This window comes from Tursiops truncatus, chromosome 2 (genome assembly GCF_011762595.2).
Source record: "Tursiops truncatus isolate mTurTru1 chromosome 2, mTurTru1.mat.Y, whole genome shotgun sequence".
NCBI lineage: Eukaryota > Metazoa > Chordata > Mammalia > Artiodactyla > Delphinidae > Tursiops > Tursiops truncatus.
Genome location: NC_047035.1, coordinates 99767607 through 99786058, shown reverse-complemented (window position 1 = coordinate 99786058; position 18452 = coordinate 99767607). Strand labels below are relative to the sequence as shown.

The 18452-nt window shown below is 35.2% G+C and overlaps 2 protein-coding genes across 16 annotated transcripts in view; both read right to left on the bottom strand.

The window, feature by feature from the left end:
- TCF12 (transcription factor 12) overlaps nucleotides 1-18452 on the bottom strand; it is a 382195-nt gene that overhangs the window by 74280 nt on the left and 289463 nt on the right. For 12 of the 15 annotated variants that reach the window (XM_033851719.2, XM_033851720.2, XM_033851721.2 and 9 more), the window contains 2 exons: nucleotides 8846-8981; nucleotides 5027-5079 (listed from right to left, as the gene is read on the bottom strand). In XM_033851719.2, the coding sequence (XP_033707610.1) occupies nucleotides 5027-5079; nucleotides 8846-8981 (189 nt within the window). Of the gene's footprint in view, nucleotides 1-3192; nucleotides 3288-5026; nucleotides 5080-8845; nucleotides 8982-18452 lie in introns of those variants that run through there. The other 3 variants (XM_073801056.1, XM_073801058.1, XM_033851731.2) reach the window with 2 other exon arrangements.
- LOC117311098 (heterogeneous nuclear ribonucleoprotein A1-like) lies at nucleotides 11485-12802 on the bottom strand. The gene has a single exon (XM_033851734.2). It carries the CDS (start codon nucleotides 12766-12768, stop codon nucleotides 11806-11808), a length of 963 nt encoding a protein of 320 aa, XP_033707625.1. The 5' UTR covers nucleotides 12769-12802; the 3' UTR covers nucleotides 11485-11805.

Sequence of the window (18452 nt, the reverse complement as noted above, 5' to 3'; positions counted from 1 at the left end):
CCAATGATAAAATAAAGGAAAAAAAAAGCATAGACTCTTGATAGTTCAGAAGACAAAACTAATTAGTATGAATTCTAGGCAGGAATTAATTCAATCAATTTTTCCTCCTTCTATAAGTTCCTTTTCTGAAAATGAATGCTTTCTTAACAACAATAGCAGCTACAATTTACTACTCACTATGTGCCAGGCACATACATTACATGTGCAAGTAAATACTTTTTTTTACCATAATATTTATCTTTCCTTATGTTTTCAACCTTTTCCTTGCTTTTCAACAAAATATGGTATGGGAATTCCCTGGTGGTCCAGTGGCTAGGACTCACACGCTCTCACTGCCAAGGGCCCAGGTTTGATCCCTGGTCGGGGAACTAAAATCCCATAAGCCATGAGGCACAGCCAAGAAAAAAAAAAAAAACGGTAAACATGAAATGCTAAAATTCCTTTAAATTGCAGGCTATAGTGGTAGGAACTAGAAAAAAATAAAGAAAGAACATTTACTGAGTGTCCATTATATACTAGGCACATGTAAGGCCCATAATACCCTCATACTAACACTTGAGATAAACATTACTATCTCCTTTTACAAACAGATATTTCGTGTTCAGAGAACTTAAAAGCAATTTCTTTAAGGTTACGAAACAAAAAGCAGCTGAGGCCAGATAAAAACCCATCTGCCTGACTAGGAAGTCTGTGCTTTTCTACGTCATCCTTTCAAGATGGTGGTAGGTCTTTAAACAACAAAGCAATTAATAAATTTGATCAAGAAAAACATAACTGACAGAATAAACTGTTTTAAATTTAATATACTAACCAAGATACCTTATGAGTACACCAAGATACACAACATGTTTTAACATTCAAAAGAAAAAGAAAATGGTCTTCTATATTAAATTAGGTTGTAATCTTTGGCTGTATGTGTAATCTTGGGCAAGTTACTTAATATTTCTGAGTCTCAATTTCCTCATCTGTAAGAAGAGGATATAGTTATCTTACAGATTGGTGTGGTGAAGATTAAAGATTAAGATGATACAGATAATGGTTAGCACAGATGCTCACACATGTAAGATATGTGTTACTCTAACACAGTGAAATTGAGGCTGTAAAGGATGCTAACAAATATAATGCAAATGTTTCACTTTTTCCCACAAATTACTAGGAAAAAAATCACAGTTGCTCGCAATCCCTACCCAGTGTTTCAAAATTTCCTTAAATGTTTTATCTCAGTAAAAATTTGATAGAGATGAAAAACAGCTTGTGTATATACGAAGAACAAAGACTAGAGTTGGTGGTTAGAGAAGGAGAGGGGAGGTTCAGGAGCCCTAAAAAGGAAAGAAAACATCCTGCCAAGTCAAAGCACACCCATACCTTCAGAAAGACTCCCAGATAATCTTAACAACTACAAATGCCTCCTATTATCTACAGGCCAGGAGACTTTAGGCTTTTATCCAGGGTAGACTGCTATGACAATTTATCTCTTTTCATATCTGAGCTGGTCTTATGTGTTCCTCAATCTTCCTCTGGAGTGGGAGAGCGGGTCTGCTATAGGAAAAGCATAAAGGTTATATTTGGTACAGAACTCAATAATGCTGTACTTCTAGATGTGGCCTGAGAGTGTGTTTATTTTTTTACATGTCTATGCCTTTTACCTGTATCGACTGCTACTGATCTTCCCAGAGTTCAAATGTCAACTCCTGAGGCCATTAGTACTTCCCAAGGCAGAGTTAGTTCTACCTACTCTATGTTTCCAGAGTACTTGGTGCACACCTTTACTTGCCTCACTGAAATACACGTAATTAATTCACTAAATGCTTGTTTCTCACACTAGTTCCCTGCAGGCAATGATGGTGTGCTTGTATGTTCGAATTCAATGTCCAGGCATCGCTCTACTGTTGCTGCTACAGAAGTTCACTTTGTTCAATATTTCAACCTGTCTAGAGAAAGTGGAAAATGTAATGTGCTTAAAGAACACCATTTTTTCATCGGTAGGAAGAAAACTATGCCCATTACACCTTTTGGTTATGTATAGAGCATATTAATTTTAAAACCCTAAGAATGTAACATTTTAGACCTGAAAGGAACTTTAGATTTCCCAGTTCAAACTTCCTAAGGCTAACTGACAAGTCCAGGGTCATACAATCAATCAATAACTAAGCCAGCAGATTTGAACAGACCATTTTCTTAACCTTAGTGACCATACTGCTTTAAGAATGTCAATACACCGTTATCGGACCTTCATCCAGACAGAAGTTACCATTCAGTTGTTCTGCAGTGAGGAATAGGGGAGCTGAGGTTTGTAATTATGATACCTAAATACATATCATGGATTAGAAAAAGAAAGGGCCTCTAACCAATGGTCTATGGTCAAATTATGTAGATTATCATGGCTTTGCATGTTAAGTAACACTGCCTGTTGTTCTCTGTAGTGGTGTGAGCAGTATGATACCAACCTAGCTCTTTCACTCTTTTTTTAGTAAAGGTAACATGTATTTTACAGATGACTAAAGGTTGACTGCACAAGCAGAAAACTGTGAAATCTGAGATGTTACGGTCAAGTTTCTAGTTTGGGAAGTATATTCAAATGATCATGAAATAAAATATACATAGTCCATTTTCATTTTTATACCCATTTTTAAAAAATAATTCACATTGATAAAGCCCTATGAATTACATATATTTCAGTAAAAGCATCCAAATAGAAAACCTTTACTTTAAATTCCATTTGTTTTAGACACTGAAAAGGTAAGTAGTGTAACGATAAGTGTTCTCAGTTTATTATTTTGGTATCATTTATCAAAGTACCAGTTTTTAAAGTTTAAAAAAACTCTCTTTTAAAAACCTGAGATTTCAACATAGCATTTAATCTAAAATATGCTTCTAATTAAAATGCATTTATCATTTATATATCCTTAATAACATTCAATACATTTAAGTACTATTTTCAGCATGGTTTCAAAGCAGTATGATCATGTTTGCTGCTGATGTTAAGTACAGAATTGAAAATAATAATTTCTAATATTTTCTATACAAATATCTAATAAATCCCAAGTAAAGAAGCTAGTAATACAATATATAAGTAGGCTTGACTTGTGAAATTTTCTAATGGTTCTCAAAGAAATCAGTTTCATGAGAATTCACTGGCTTTCCCCCTCTCCTTGGCTCATCCTTAACACCTGAGACAATACAGAGAATTACCTCCAGGTAGAGAATGCTGTTTTGATTAGGATTGCAAGGAACACTGGTGACCTCCAGTGTTTATTCTTTTTCCAGGTTGTTCTGTCCATTTTGCCCTTTTGTTTTAAAAATGAAAGAACTATGAAACAACAAAAATATACTGTTTCTTAAAATTAATGTCAGGCAAAGAAATGAGATGAATTTTTCATTTACTAATCTGGTATTTTTTAAAACCTGTGCAGTTATACTAAATATTAATATGTAATTTAACTTCTATTACTCTCATAGAATTATAGTAACAAATTACCAAAAAAATCGCAGTTACATGTTTTAGCTGTTCTGTCAGTTTTAAATATGACTTCCGTTAATCTAGCAGAAATCATGTTATGCTGTTGAACCACCTACCCCTGCACAGCACACAACTGTTAAAATGTAAATTGCCCAACTATTTTTAGCTGTCGCTGAAAAAAAAATCCTGTCTTTGGGAATAATGATTTGAGGCATTGTGTTCATTTTGTTTATCAAGCAGCTATTCAGCCTCTAGTGGGTCCAAGTGCTTATGCAAGCAAAAGCTTTTAAGAATGCCTGCAGCTGCAATCCAACCTTCCAGGTAAGCTGCAGGTTCAGAGCACAGCTGCCCTAGGCTGCATAAAACTCAGATCCATCTGGAAGTGAGTTTCAAAGAGGATTTCAAATTTGAGTTTTCATGTATCACATGGAAGAGAAGGAGGGGGAAGAACATAGGAAAGAAGGAAGGCAAACAACCAAAAAGATGGTATCTCTACTTCAGCCTTAATAAAAAATAAAAAGCTCAAGACCCATGCTGCTCCTTCTAGATTACTACTTGCCAAGCCAGATATTCCATTCAGTGTATACTTCGATGAGCTGTGACTCATCCAGCAGCACCTGCGCCCATGTGTTAAGTACTGCCAAATAAAAGGCCAACATCCATTTACACAACAAAGAGATGTACCCTACAAGGCATGGGGCCTCAATCCAAAAGCCCCACTCCCCATTTGTTCTAAGAAAAGGGAGAGGAAAAAAAATCTTCCCTCCTCACACCAGGGATTTTTAAATTGTAGGTGGATTTATGATATAGGTTCATTTACAAATACTTTACTCTTTAACAGAATAAAGTATACTTAATAGCACAAACACCCCTACAGCATTTGATTATCATGGCCATTAACGGTTGTTCACCAAACCTTTCCAACCTCCTTCATGAAAGCTCTTTATTCTCAAAGGATACAGTTTTGAGCAAAGAGGGATCAACAAACTAGCTGCTTGAAAGCTTTCCTGATGCTAGGCTGAAGTTAGGAAAGGCTTAATGAAGGCTTTAAAATCCACAAGGGCTTCACAATGAACATCTGACTTGGTGATTTATGCATATTAATAACCTCAGTCCTACTGAGGCAAGCTGAGCCGAACATGTCCTCCGAATCTTAATGTCTTTAGCTCCATTGGGATTATTACAAATGTAAATTTCTAAGATTCTCAGCTATTAATCTCTGTCTGTCCTCCTGTTCAGCAACATAATGACTAATTAAACATCAAAAGACCTGTACAGGAGATCTTCTTTGACAGCTACCAGCCTAGTCCTCTTCCCAAGAGGGGAATTCAAATGACAGGGCCATGCAGTAAAAGCGTATGAGTAAGCTACAAATCACTGAAGAGAAATCTTAAAAACCTAACACTGAATTTGGATTTAACTCAATCAGTGATTCCGTTAAGTAGAGAACAGTTACTATGTGAAGTGTGCCTACTGATACCAACCAAATGTATCCTTACAGCCAGCAGATACTGAATACGTGATATCAGTTTGTTTACCACAAAGTCAAAAAAAATGGGTACTTACAGAAGAAGGCAAGCCAGGAGGCACCTTTCTGACTTTCTTTGCTTGCAAAGGATCTGCACGTGGGAAACAGTATATTTCATCAGCATTTATATTAGAAAAGTTTCAGACTTCAAATGAGCAGGAAAGAATTTTTCCTCCTAGTACCTTTCTTGTCTTCCAGCATTTAGAAGTAAGTAAGGGAATACAGGGATAGGGGTCTCATTCTTTCTAACTGGTTCCAGTGCAAAACAGGTACGCCTAATGAAGTGATATATTCTGAAATACATATCCCATAAGTTTGGGAAGATGACAGCAAAGTAAAACAAGAAAGAAAATAACAAACCAATAAGCATGTGTGAGAAAAGGGAATAATATTTCTTAAGCACCTATTACGTGCAAGGTTCCATATTAGGCACTTTACATCATTTATCTCAGCTCATTTGCAGAGGGGCATTTGGTACAACAGGTCAGTTTAATAATATGACTCCTTAAGAGAGACACAAATTTAGTGTTCATATCACATTGAGAATTAGGTTTAAAAGCATATTAAATAGACTAAAAGCTAATGCTAATGCTACAAGGTATTATATTAAAAATTTGAAATAAAATTTAATAACTGAAAAATTAAGGTTATAATAATATCTGAGATATGCTACATAAACTATTAGATACAGGCATTGTCATGTATGATATCATCCTGTAAGTATTCTATAAGAACATTTACTTTAACAATGTGTGGTTAAAACTGCAACTTCAGCACTAATTATTATACAATTTTATCCTTGGATATTTATATTTATTTCCAAGAAATAACTAAAGTATATTTCTTTCTAAGACACAAATTATTTATTAATATAATGGAGAATATGAATATTTTCATATGCCTAACGACCTTACTTGGTATTTTACTTTTACTTATCTGTAAAATTTAATACTTGTTCATCTTATTTATTGTAAAAAATGGTGTTAATTGCACCTTTCCAATCGTACACAAATAATGGATCAAATTCAGGATTTTTCAGAGGGGTTCACTATTAAGAAGAGAGAATGCATAAGAAGGCTGATGTTAATTACAATGTTTTTGAAAACTGTAAAAATTAGAACTGTAAAAATGGTATTTTCCTGGGTCATAAATGATATGACAATAAAACATGCAGTTGTTTAAGAAAGAATGAAACCCATTTAAATTGGGGCTGGGAATCTTTATAGTGAATATCCCAGGAGGCTGCAAAGCTAAAAAAGCAACTTTGTAAGTAGCACATGGAAAATTTTATACAATAAAAAGAGGAAAAAAACACTCATTAGCATCTATTCCCTACCCCAAGAGGCAGCCTATATTTCCTTAAAACAAAAGTGCCAAAGATAAACAACATCTGGCACACTCTATATTTATAAAACTTACAGGCAAAATTTTTGTTCTTTGTGAGGCTTTTCTAAAACCCAACTTTTCACAACTAGTACAGTATCCCTTGAGCAAAAGCCACACTCCATACATACCAAGAGAGTCAACTGAACTGTTCCTATCAGTCTGGAGCCCATCACTCTCTTTTGGGGTAGTTAGCAGTAGAATACATTGTTGTTTAGATAAGGACAGTTCTTCACTGCCATGGGAATGGAAATTTTTCTTTTATATTTTTAATCTCATCATTAGCTGCCACTCTACAATTATATAAATAATGTTGGATTCAAAATCATGAACTTAGGATACAGAGTTCACTTTTGGGAGGTTTCAAAGTGTAATAGTTAAGAGAGTAAGCTGATTGGATTCAAATTTCAGCTCCATCACACAGCAGCTGTGTGAGCCTGGGCAAGTTACTTAACCTCTTAGAACTTCAGTTACCTACAATAACCTCCTGGAGTTATTGCAATAAATATAATACAGAAAGATGCTCAGGGAAGTGCCTAACAGAAAATGACACAATAAATTTTAGTCATTATTACTAGGTTTATATTAAAAACTGTGGCAAGAGTATTATAAGTTAGATACTGTTTGGCAGAATGTTGATTTCCTAAAGCATCTAAATAGCTTGAGAAGATGCTAAGATTGGCGTAGATTATCTCTGAAGTCCTTTCAGAGATTTTATGGATAACTGCAATGCCGATAAAGAGTGTCTAAGACTGAGAAATAACAATAAAGAATGGAATAATAATCCACTAAACGGTATTCACCCAGGAGATGAGTGCACCTCCCTGGATACCAAGGCTTGGCTAAGTTACTTAGCTTCCAGGGTCTTGGTTCCTTATTTGCAACATGACGTTAATATTATAACCTCATAGAGTTTTTGTAAAGATGCAGTATGTATACACAGTACCTGGCATAGAAGAAATAATCCATAGTACCTAGCATTATCATAATCAAAATGAAAATGAAGAATATATAAGCTTTAATTTCTGGAAAGCTTGAGTATTTATGAAATCCACTCCCCCTCCCTGCCCTCAATATTCCAATAGTTTATTTCCTCCTTGAACTCTTAGTAATAGTATACTGGTCTATATTATTGCTTTTTATCACAGTGTGTACTCACATAGCATACTAACAGATATTTTTCTAGAGTGACACTGCCACATCTAGACTCAAAAGAATGTTCTTACCCTGACTAATTTGGTGGGAAACAAAAGTGGAGATGGAGAAAAGATACTGCAACTTACCATTTCCTTAATGAGTGCAGTGGTCTAAATCATCGGAGCTAACAGTACATATACTCAACCACCCATAACACTGAGAGGTGGGCATATCTAACCAGAGCTTTCTATGCCTAGTATGACAATCCATCACTGTGCCCTTCTACACCCTCAAGCATATTCTAGACCCAAAGGCTAGGGATATTTTACCAAAATTTAGGTTTGACAGAGGTAGACATACAAATTAGGGGTGTCAACAAGTATTTGTGGAACAAATAACTGGGACATACTTTCTTTTGGTGGACTATGTTTATTTCAGAAGCTGGTCTATCCTTAATATAAACATGCTTTATAACTTCAATTTTCTTATATAAAGGATTCTTTGGTAAGAATAACCAAAAATTCCCACATTTAAACAACGACTGGATAGGGTGTCAGAGTATACCTGAGGCTTGCTGTAAGCAGCAACACAAAACAGATTGGCCTGGTTAGGCTATGTATAAGACATAAAAGAAGGAAGCTAAAGAAAATGAGATTTGCATGCTTGATAGTTACTGAGTTTCCTTTTGAGGTGATGTTTTGGAGCTAGAGACGATGGCTGTACAGTTTTGTAAATATACTAAATGTCCCTGGATTGTACACTTTAATATGGATAATTGTTATGCTAATTTTACCTCAATTTTTTAAAAAGTGGGGAGTGGAAGCAATTAATATGCAAAGAACATTGGACTTGGAGTCAGAAAATCTTAAATTGTATCCTGCATAAATCACCTCTAGTTATATGAATGTGTCCTCTTTTGAGCCTCAATTTTATGTTAAAGCTAGTATTACATCCACTGACTACTAGGACTGCTGTATGGATGAAATGAGAATGTATACTATAAAACCACTTTGTAAACTGTTGAGCATTATATCAATTTTAGTCAAGAATAAGGTGTTAATATTAGTACATGACATTTTTATTACAAGAGGAAAAACTAATCCCATTTTTAAAGTTCCATTTTTCACTATTCAGTTCCTCTTATACTGATGACCAAATAAAAATATTTTTATTAAATATATGATATATTATTTTATGTAAATAAGCCCCAATATCATCGTGATACCCAAGAAACCAAATTTCTTCTAATTAAAAGTACAGCCAGAAGCATAGACTAAGGGGGAGTGGGTCAGGGAAGAAACATTTGTAAAATGGGGTTTGTTGTGTGATACACTTACCAAGTGCTGCAGAGTCATGGAGTGGTCTTCTCCTGGAACTTGTGGCAGAGAATGAGTAGTACGGTGTCCCAGGTTTTCCTGAAGAAGAGATTTGTGCTGGGCTTCCAAGCCCTAGATCTTGTCTCAGGAGACTAGACTATAAAACAAGGCCAAAAAAACAAGTTATCTTCTCATTGATTATGAACCCAGATCTGAAAATGACATCACTCCTGAACTATCTATAGTAACTTCAACAAACCCTTGAATTTAGGAAGTATCTAAGTACTTACTTGAATTTTATTAGACCATTAGTTTAAACCTGTATTTTCTCTTTTTCCCCATCCTCATGTTGCCTGCTTTCTAGTAATTATGTAGATCCATACACTCTGAGGGTTGAAAGATACTTTAGTTACTATGTAGTTCCACTCTTTAATCATCAAGAACATTTTTGAAAAATGGCCACTCAGCCTTTGCTTGAATGCTTTCATGACCACAAAAGGTAGTCAATTCTGTTCTTTTTCCATTTTTTTTTTCCTTTTTGGAAAGCTCTCATTGTTTGAAGAGTGCCAATATTTTCAAGACTAGCCATTCCTGTTTTCTTCAACTGTGTCTCATGACATGGTTTGAATGTCCTCCTCACCATCCCTGATACAGACCTCTAGATTTTCCATTTGTCAAAGTCTCTTGCAAAGGAGAATGGAGAATAATGCCCCAGATGTGGCCTTATTAATGCAGAGTAGTTTTCAACACTACATTTAAACAACCCATTTGTGCTAGCTAGCTCATACTGAGAGGTTAAGAGTAATCACACCCTGTTACTCTTTACTGTATAAGTTGCTCTTAAGTCATGTCCCTCCAATGGTTTCTTTGTTCAGTTTGTGTTCTTTGGTTCCAAGTACAAGACTTAACATTTATCTCTGATAAAATTCATCTTGTTATATTTGATCCATAATAATCATCCATTTTTATCCTTGTCCAGGATGACAAGGCTGAGGAGAGAGCCCTAATGTATGTCACAGTGATGTCATGAAACTGTGTCAAGCACTTCACTGAAATCCAGAGATTCAGCAGCCCTGACCTACTAACGAATTGACCGTGTCATAAAGCAAATGAAGTTAATTTGGCAGAATTTGTTTTCAAGCTTTCTGGTAGCTGAGGGAAAAGGAAGACCTCAATTGGAAAGGGTGTTAGATATACTTGAGAAGATGCTCTCAAATGAAAAGAGCTGTGATTTCTCTCATATATTCACTATTCTCCCAGTCAATAATACCCCTTACTGTTATCACCATACTGTTGGTAGTTGTCATTCCAGCTACTGAGCATCATAAAGGTATTGAGAAATAAACCTCAGCTCTGGGTAGAAAGCATCAGTAGAACTTTATACTGCTAGTCATAATAGTCCAGTCCCTGCCTCCAGAAAGACTTTCATTTCAGTTTTTCACACTATTTAATAATTTTAAGTAATATTTGTGTTTCAGCTTAAAAATCTAAGGTGGAATTAACATAAAATTAACCATTTTAACATTTCCAATCAGTGACATTTAGTACATTCATAATGTTGTACAACCATCACCAGCTAGTTCCAGAACATTTCGTCACCCCAAAAGGCAACTCCATACCCATTCAAACAGTCACTTTCATTCCTCCCCTCCTCCAGCCCCTGACAACCACTAATCTGCTTCTGTCTCTGTGGATTTAACTTATTTTGAATATTTCATATAAATGGAATAACTAATATGTGATCTTTTGCATCCAGCTTCTTTCACTTAGCATAATGTTTTTGAAGTTCATCATGTTGCAGCATGTATCAGTACTTTGTTTCTTTTTAGGAATGAATTATATTCCATTGGACAGGTATACTACAATTTGTTCATGCATTTATCCATTGATGTAACATTTTGGTTTTCTCCAGCTTTGGACTATTGTGAATAGTGTTGCTATGAACATTGGTGTGCAAGTATTTGTTGAGTATCTCTTTTCAATTCTTTTGGTTATACACTTAAGAATGGAGTTGCTGGGTCACGTGGCAAAATCTGTCTAACTTTTGGAGAAACTGCCAAACTGTTTTCCATGGTGACTGCACAATTTTACACTTCATTGTATGACGGTTCTAAGTTCTCTACATCCTTACCAATACTTGTTATTTTCTGTTTTTTAAATTATAGCCATCTTCATGGTGTGAAGTGGTTTTGATTTGCAGTTCCCTCGTGACTAATGATGCTGAACAACTCTTCTTGGGCTTGATGGTCCTTCGTATATCTTCTTTGGAAAAATGTTTATTCAAGTCCTTTGCCCATTTTTGAATTGAGTTGCCTTTCTGCTGTGGTATTCTAAGAGTTCTTATATGTTCTGTTCTGTATATTAGACCCTTATCAGACATCTGATTTGCAAATATTTTCTCCCATTTTGTAGGTTGTCTTTTCATTTCTTGATAATGTCCTTTGATTCACAAGTTTTTAATATTGATGAAGTCTAACTTATTTTTCCCTTTGTTTCTTGTGCCTTTAATGCCATATCTAAGAATCCACTGTCAAATCCAAGGTAATGAAGATTTATCCCTACATTTGCCTCTAAGAGTTTATAGTTTTAGCTCTTATACTTAGATCACTGATGCACTTTTTTATTTTTATTTTTTTAAAAAAAGACACATTTATTCAGCGTCACGATCAGACTATTACATTTAGCAATCAACAGCATGGGTGCAAAAAAAAAAAAAAATCTACATTAAAACCCTTTGTTGGAATGCTTTACACTTTCCACAGAACAGAAACTAAAATAACCTGTTATACAATTAGTCACAAATACAGTCCTCGAGTTTTTTTGTCCATACACATGAGTATTGTCTAAAACATGTCTTCTTTGTAGCAGCTAGGCCCTGCCACCACTGTGCTTGGCTGAGTTCACAAATCTGTTGTAACCTGTAGCTTCCCTGTCACTTCTCTGGCTCTCCTCTCCTGCTAAGCTTTGTTTCCTGGCAGTAATCAAAACCTTCTGCCACTGCCATAGCTACTGCTGCTGCTGGAACCACCATAGCCACCTTGGTTTCGGGGTTTGGCAAAGTATTGGCCTCCACCACCATAGGGGCCAGAACTTCTGCCTCCAAAGTTTCCTCCTTTCATGGGTCCAAAATTTGAAGACTGATTGTTGTAACTGCCAAAATCGTTGTAGCTTCCACCACCTCCAAAATTGCTTCCATCATTACCAAATCCATTATAGCCATCCCCACTGCCACCATATCCACCACCACCGCGGCTGCCACCAAAGCCACCTTGACCGCTGAAGTTTCCTCCACGACCAAAGTTGTCATTCCCACCAAAACCACCTCCACGACCACCACCAAAGTTTCCAGAACCACTTCGACCTCTTTGGCTGGATGAAGCACTAGCCATCTCTTGCTTAGATAGGGCTTTTCTTACTTCACAGTTGTGGCCATTCTCAGTGTGGTATTTCTGAATGACAATCTTGTCTACAGAGTCATGATCATCAAAGGTTACAAAAGCAAAGCCTCTCTTTTTGCCACTGCCTCGGTCAGTCATGATTTCAATCACTTCAATTTTCCCATACTGTTCAAAATAATCTCTTAGATGATGTTCTTCAGTGTCTTCTTTAATGCCACCAACAAAAATCTTTTTCACAGTTAAGTGGGCACCAGGTCTTTGAGAATCTTCTCTTGAGACGGCCCTCTTTGGTTCCACAACTCTTCCATCCACCTTGTGTGGCCTTGCATTCATGGCCGCATCCACCTCCTCCACAGTGGCATATGTGACAAACCCGAAGCCTCTGGAGCGTTTGGTGTTTGGATCCCTCATTACCACACAATCTGTGAGCGTTCCCCACTGCTCAAAATGGCTCCTCAGACTCTCATCGGTTGTTTCAAAGCTCAAACCTCCGATGAAGAGCTTCCGCAGCTGTTCGGGCTCTTTGGGTGACTCTGACTTAGACATAACGGCAGTGGAGGGTGGGGGGAGACGTCAACGATGCTTACTCGGCGGCGTCCACGAGCAGAAAGAAGTAAGCTACCGAACGTATCTCCACTGATGCACTTTGAATTAACTTTTGTATATAGTGTAAGGTAGGGGGTCCAACTTCATTCTTTTGTATGTGGATATCCAGTTGCTCTAGCACTACCTGTTGAGGAAAACAGTATTTCCTAACTCAGTGGTCTTGGCACCCTTGTTAAAAATGAATTGGTCATACATGTTCGGGTTTCTATCTGGACTTTCAATTCTATCACATGGGTCTATAGGTCTACCTTATACCAGTTCCACAGTGTTTTGGTTACTGTAGCTTTGTATTAAGTTTTGAAATTGGAAAGTATGCGTACTCCAATTTTACATTTCTTTTTCAATGCTGTTTTCGCTATTCGGGATTTCTTGAAGTTACATATAAATTTGAGGACCAGCTTTTCCATTTCTGCAAAAAGATGCCATTGGAATTTTGATAGGGGTTGCATCGAATCTGTAGATTGCTTTGGGGAGTATTGCCATCCTAACAACAATAAGTCTTCCAATTGATGAACACTGAATATTTTTCCTTTTACTTAGGTCTTCTTTAATTTCTTTCAGCAGTGCTTTGTAGTTTCCAGTGTACAAGTCTTACACCTTGTAGTTAAATTTATTCCTAGGTATTTTATTCTTTTGGATGATACTGTAAGTTGAGTTGTTGCTTAATTTTATTTTTGGTTTGTTCATCAGCGTAAAGAAATAAAACTAAATTTTGTGTGTTGATCTTGAAACTTCGCTAAATTCATTTATTAGCTCTAATAATTTTATTATAGATTCCCTATGTATAAAGATCATATCATCTACAAACAGAGATACTTTTACTTATTCCTTTCCAATTTGGATGTCTTTTATTTCTTTTTCTTGCCTAAATGCTCTGGTTAGAACGTACAGTAAAATGTTGAATGAAAGTGGTGAAAGTAGACATTTTTGTCCTGTTCTTGATCATGGGAGGAAAGGCTTTCATGTTTTACCACTGGGCATGGTATTAGGTGTGGGTTTTTCACAAATGACCTTTATCAAATTGAGGAAGTTCCTGCCTATTCCTAGTATTGTGAAGTGTTTTATCATAAAAGGGTGTTGAATTTTGTCAGATGCTTCTTCTGCATCAAATGTGATGATGACTGAGTGACTTTTCCCCCTTCATTCTAATTAATGAATGATCAATTCTCATATGTCTAATACACATGCATTCTTAAAATAAAACCCAGTTAGTCGTGGTGTGCAATCCTTTTAACACGGTGGTGGATTTGTAGCTTGCTAGTATTTTGTAGAAAAATTTTCATTAATATACAAAAAGGATATTGGTCTGTAGTTTCCTTTTTCCTGTGATAGCTCTAGTTTTGTATCAGGGTAATTCTTGCCTCGTTGAATGAGTTAAGAAGTGTTTGAGAAGGGCTGGTGTTAATTCTCCTTTAAATGATCGGTAAAATTCATTAGTGAAACCATTTGGTCCTGTGCTTTTCTTTTTTGGGAGGATTTTTATTACCGATTCAATCTACTTGTTTTAGTTCTGTTCAGATTTTCTATTTCTTCAGTTTTGGTGGTGTGTATGTTTCTAGGAATTTGTCCATTTCTTCTACAGTGTCTGATTTTTTAGCATACAACTGTTCACAGTATTCTTTTGTAATCCCTTTTATTTTTGTAAGGTTGGTAGTAATGCTCCCTATTTTCATTTCTGATTTTAGTAATTAGACTTTTTTTCTTAGTCAATATAACTAAAGGTTTGTCAATTTTGTTTATCTTTTCAGAGAAGCAACTTTTGATTTTGTTGGTTCTATTGTTTTCCTTTTCTCTATTTTAAAAAATTTCTGCTCTAATCTTTATTATTTCCTTCCTTCTGCTAGCATTGGGTTTGGTTTTTTCTTTTTCTAGGTTCTTATGGTATAAAGTTAGGTTACTGATCTTTCTTCTTTTTCAATGTAGACATTTACAACTATAAATTTCCTTCTGATCACTGCTTTCACTGCACTTCATACGTTTTGCTATACTGTCTCTTCATGTGATATTTGATATTTCAGTTTTTCAAAAAAAGCCTATTCAACAATGCTGGAGCACACATGAAGTAATCAGTATATTAAATCACCCAAAGATCATTGCATCTTTCAGAAATGTTTATAATTAAGAAGACAAATTTTTCAGACTTCTCAAAGGTAAGTGATTCTTTGACTAGAGTTGATATCTTCTTTTACAAAAGAGGAAAGTGAGAAGAGGATTTCAATCACTAGACAATATGATGTGTATATGAAAAGACTGCATAATATCAATGTAATTACTTAGCATTAATCACACAAATTCCAACAGATACAAGGTTCAACAGATTAGGAAACAAAGGTGTTGACTAACAGACATGAAGGAGAAATAGCTCCCCTTAAGACAATAATCTCTAGGAGAAATGATAAAAATGAGAAAACAATTAATATAAATGTAAATGACACATGTATCCTTTCTATTTCTATAACAAACCATTAGAAGTGGATATCCTGATTATGTTATTTGTGTGAGAATAGTGTGACCCAGGAATCATCAAGTCTCCCACACATTATACTAAAATTTCCATTGTTACATCTGTTTTGTGTTTCTTTCTTTCTGTTTTTTTGCCTGTGCTAGGCACATTTGACATTCCTCAAATAGCAATTAGAATATGGCTAGAGTATGCTAGATGGAACATATTATTACCACATGTTTGAGGGCAGGGGTCATGTACCTTGAATTTTTCCTTAAAAACATCATTAGTCTTTTAATAGGATGTTCCCTGCTCAGTGCAAACTGACTTTCATGATATCATGTTTTGAGGTGCCTGCTGTACTTATTACTTCATCTGTGTTTTCTCATGTAGAAGGTACATACAAAACTGGTCACTGTACCCACACAAACAAATATGTGAGAGGAGATGGGCATTCATGTATCTCTTAACAGTGTTCCTTTCAACATTTCCCTGGCATATAAATTCTAATGAGCATATAAGATGATGATTAATACTAGTGGTCAACAAACCATGGCCTACAGGTCAAATTGGGCTTGTTTGGAAAATACTTTTATTGGAACACAGTCTCAATTTACTTATATATTATTGGCTATCGCTGTTTTTGTGCTACAGTGGAAGAGTTGAGTAGTTGCAACAGACAATGTATGATCTGGAAAGCCTTAATTATTTACTATGTAGCCCTTTTTAGAAAATATTAATTGATCCCTTATGTAATGCTTTAATGGCAAAACAAAGGGCTGAGTTTGGAGGATGGTTAAGAAGTCTGTCTGCTTAAAGCTGTAAGATAGATAAACTTTCAGATGAATAAAATGTAGCCAGTAAGTTATTTCTTCAAAGAAGTCCAGTAATAGTCATAATAAAGACTAAAAGAAGCATAAAACAATCTAAAAGGTGAATAGGCAAATGTATTTCTTATATTCCTAAAAGTAAATAAAATGTGTACAAAAACTCTGATGTCCTGGAAACAGCATGGGCTTTGGAGTTAGCTACCCTGAGTTCAAAACCTGACTGTAAGATCCTGGGCAAATTATCTAACATTAATGCATCTGTTTTGTTTGGTTATATTAATATTTCACAGGATTACTGGGAGAAGTAAATGAAGCTTAAGTAAAAGTGAGTAGCATGGTGGTAGGCCCTAGAGAAAGTAAAAACTCCATTTCATTTTTTTTCCTCCATAGGTTACCATATTCTAAGTATCACAAAGAATGAAAATTGTTTCCTGGGCACAAACTCTTTCTCCTAAGTAAGCAGACCTCGTCTGCCCTGAATCCAAGACGGTTGAGTTGCAACTCCCAATGGCTAAAGTAAGATAGGATATTGGAAATAGAAAAGAGAATAGGCCCCCAGAGAAAGGATTGACAATTAGAGGCTAAATCCAAAGAGTGTGACAGATTTAAACTGTATCAACCTAGACCAAGAATAAACAGAAAAACGCCAACTTATTCTCAGAGTAATTCAGCAGAAGTGTGTGTATTTGTGTGCATAAACCCACATTTAGCATACAAACATCTACAGACACATATTGAGTGAAAGAATGCGTGTGTACCAATGTGGTGAAATGTTAAATGATGAAACTCGATTAAGAGTACCTGGATGCTCACTGTACTATTCTGGTATATTTTCTGTGGGTTTGTAATTTTTCAAAATAAAAACTTGGAGAAAACCAGACTAAATATCAAGGATCCACTAGCACACCATCAAATGTACCATCTCAGTTAATATTTACTGCAACCTTACTAAGCATTACGTACAGAGATTTTATGTTATACAAATAGCAAACAGTGGAACCTAACTTGAATCTAGTTCTGTTGAAGAGGCTCTTTCCTCAATACAATAAAACTTCCACAATAGTCCAGGAACCCAATTACCATTTATAAGATTAACTTAAAAAAATATAAATGACCTATAAATGAATTTGTGAACCATAATCCTAAAGCTGAGTTACCTATAGAATACATACTGGTAGGTTTTTCTACATATGCATGAAATAAAGGAAGAAAAAGAACAAATTTGTTTTAGGGAAAAAAGTTTCCTTGTTACCAATTTTACCGTTGATATACTTTTCTCCTTATTGTTGCCAAACCTGGAGATGTGGTTAGGAAATACCGTCTTCTTTTTCTCCAGTGAATATCAGTGCCAAAAAAGATATAGAAGTTGTTCTTTATTCAGCTGCCCTTCACTCAGCTGTCCTAATCATAGAAATAACCATTTCCCCATTTTACCTGTATCATGGTCAAAATGATTAGGCAAAGTAAATGTAGGAGAAATTGTTTCCTCCAAGAAGACAAGATGATATTTTATGCTGTTAACTAAAATGAAATGTTCAGTACTATAAGAAACACAGAAGAAGTTTAAGACAAGGTTTTCTCCACAAGGACTTGATAATCTAAGAAATAATACCCGTGGAACTAATGGTAAATATGACTTTAAAAATCAAGGACTAAACTATATATGCCTAACATTTTGATATTCTACCACTGACAAAATCATGTATTTTTCCTTTATTTGATCCTTCAAACATTTTGGTAAAACTAAAGTACACATAATAAACTACTGAATTTTTTCCTAAAATAAAATTACATATCATCTCATATTATTGATTTTTCTGCCTGCCTGAAACAAATGAGAAGCATTATTGATCTTGTCCTGGAGGTATCTAAGGCAAAAAGAATACCCAAGTATCCCAGAGGATACAGAACTAGACAAAGCAGTTTTATTCTGCTGTCTTATTCAAGGCAGAATTAGTATTCTGAAATGACATAGCACTAAATTTCTTAACACATGTTTAGAGAAAAGAATCTTTTCTACAGTCATCTAGCAACTCCATCTGTGAAAAATGTACCTAATTACCAAAGATAATTAATAAAGGGTTATTCCTGAAACACTAAGATAGCCTAGATTATTATTATTTTTTGCTCTTCGTATTCTTTTAATGCTTTTATATATATTTGAAATAAATTATTTTTCAAAGAAGAAATTTAGAGGCTTGAAGTTTATTATATTACTCTCTCTACTCTTCTGGAATTTGAAGTTTCTTCAAATTAATAAAATACCATATTTCATTTATTTTTTTAAACATCTTTATTGGAGTATAATTGCTTTACAACGGTGTGTTAGTTTCTGCTTTATAACAAAGTGA

Bases quoted from the DNA above. Each gene is read 5' to 3' on its own strand.
- LOC117311098 (XM_033851734.2), bottom strand. From the start codon at position 12,768: ATGTCTAAGTCAGAGTCACCCAAAGAGCCCGAACAGCTGCGGAAGCTC.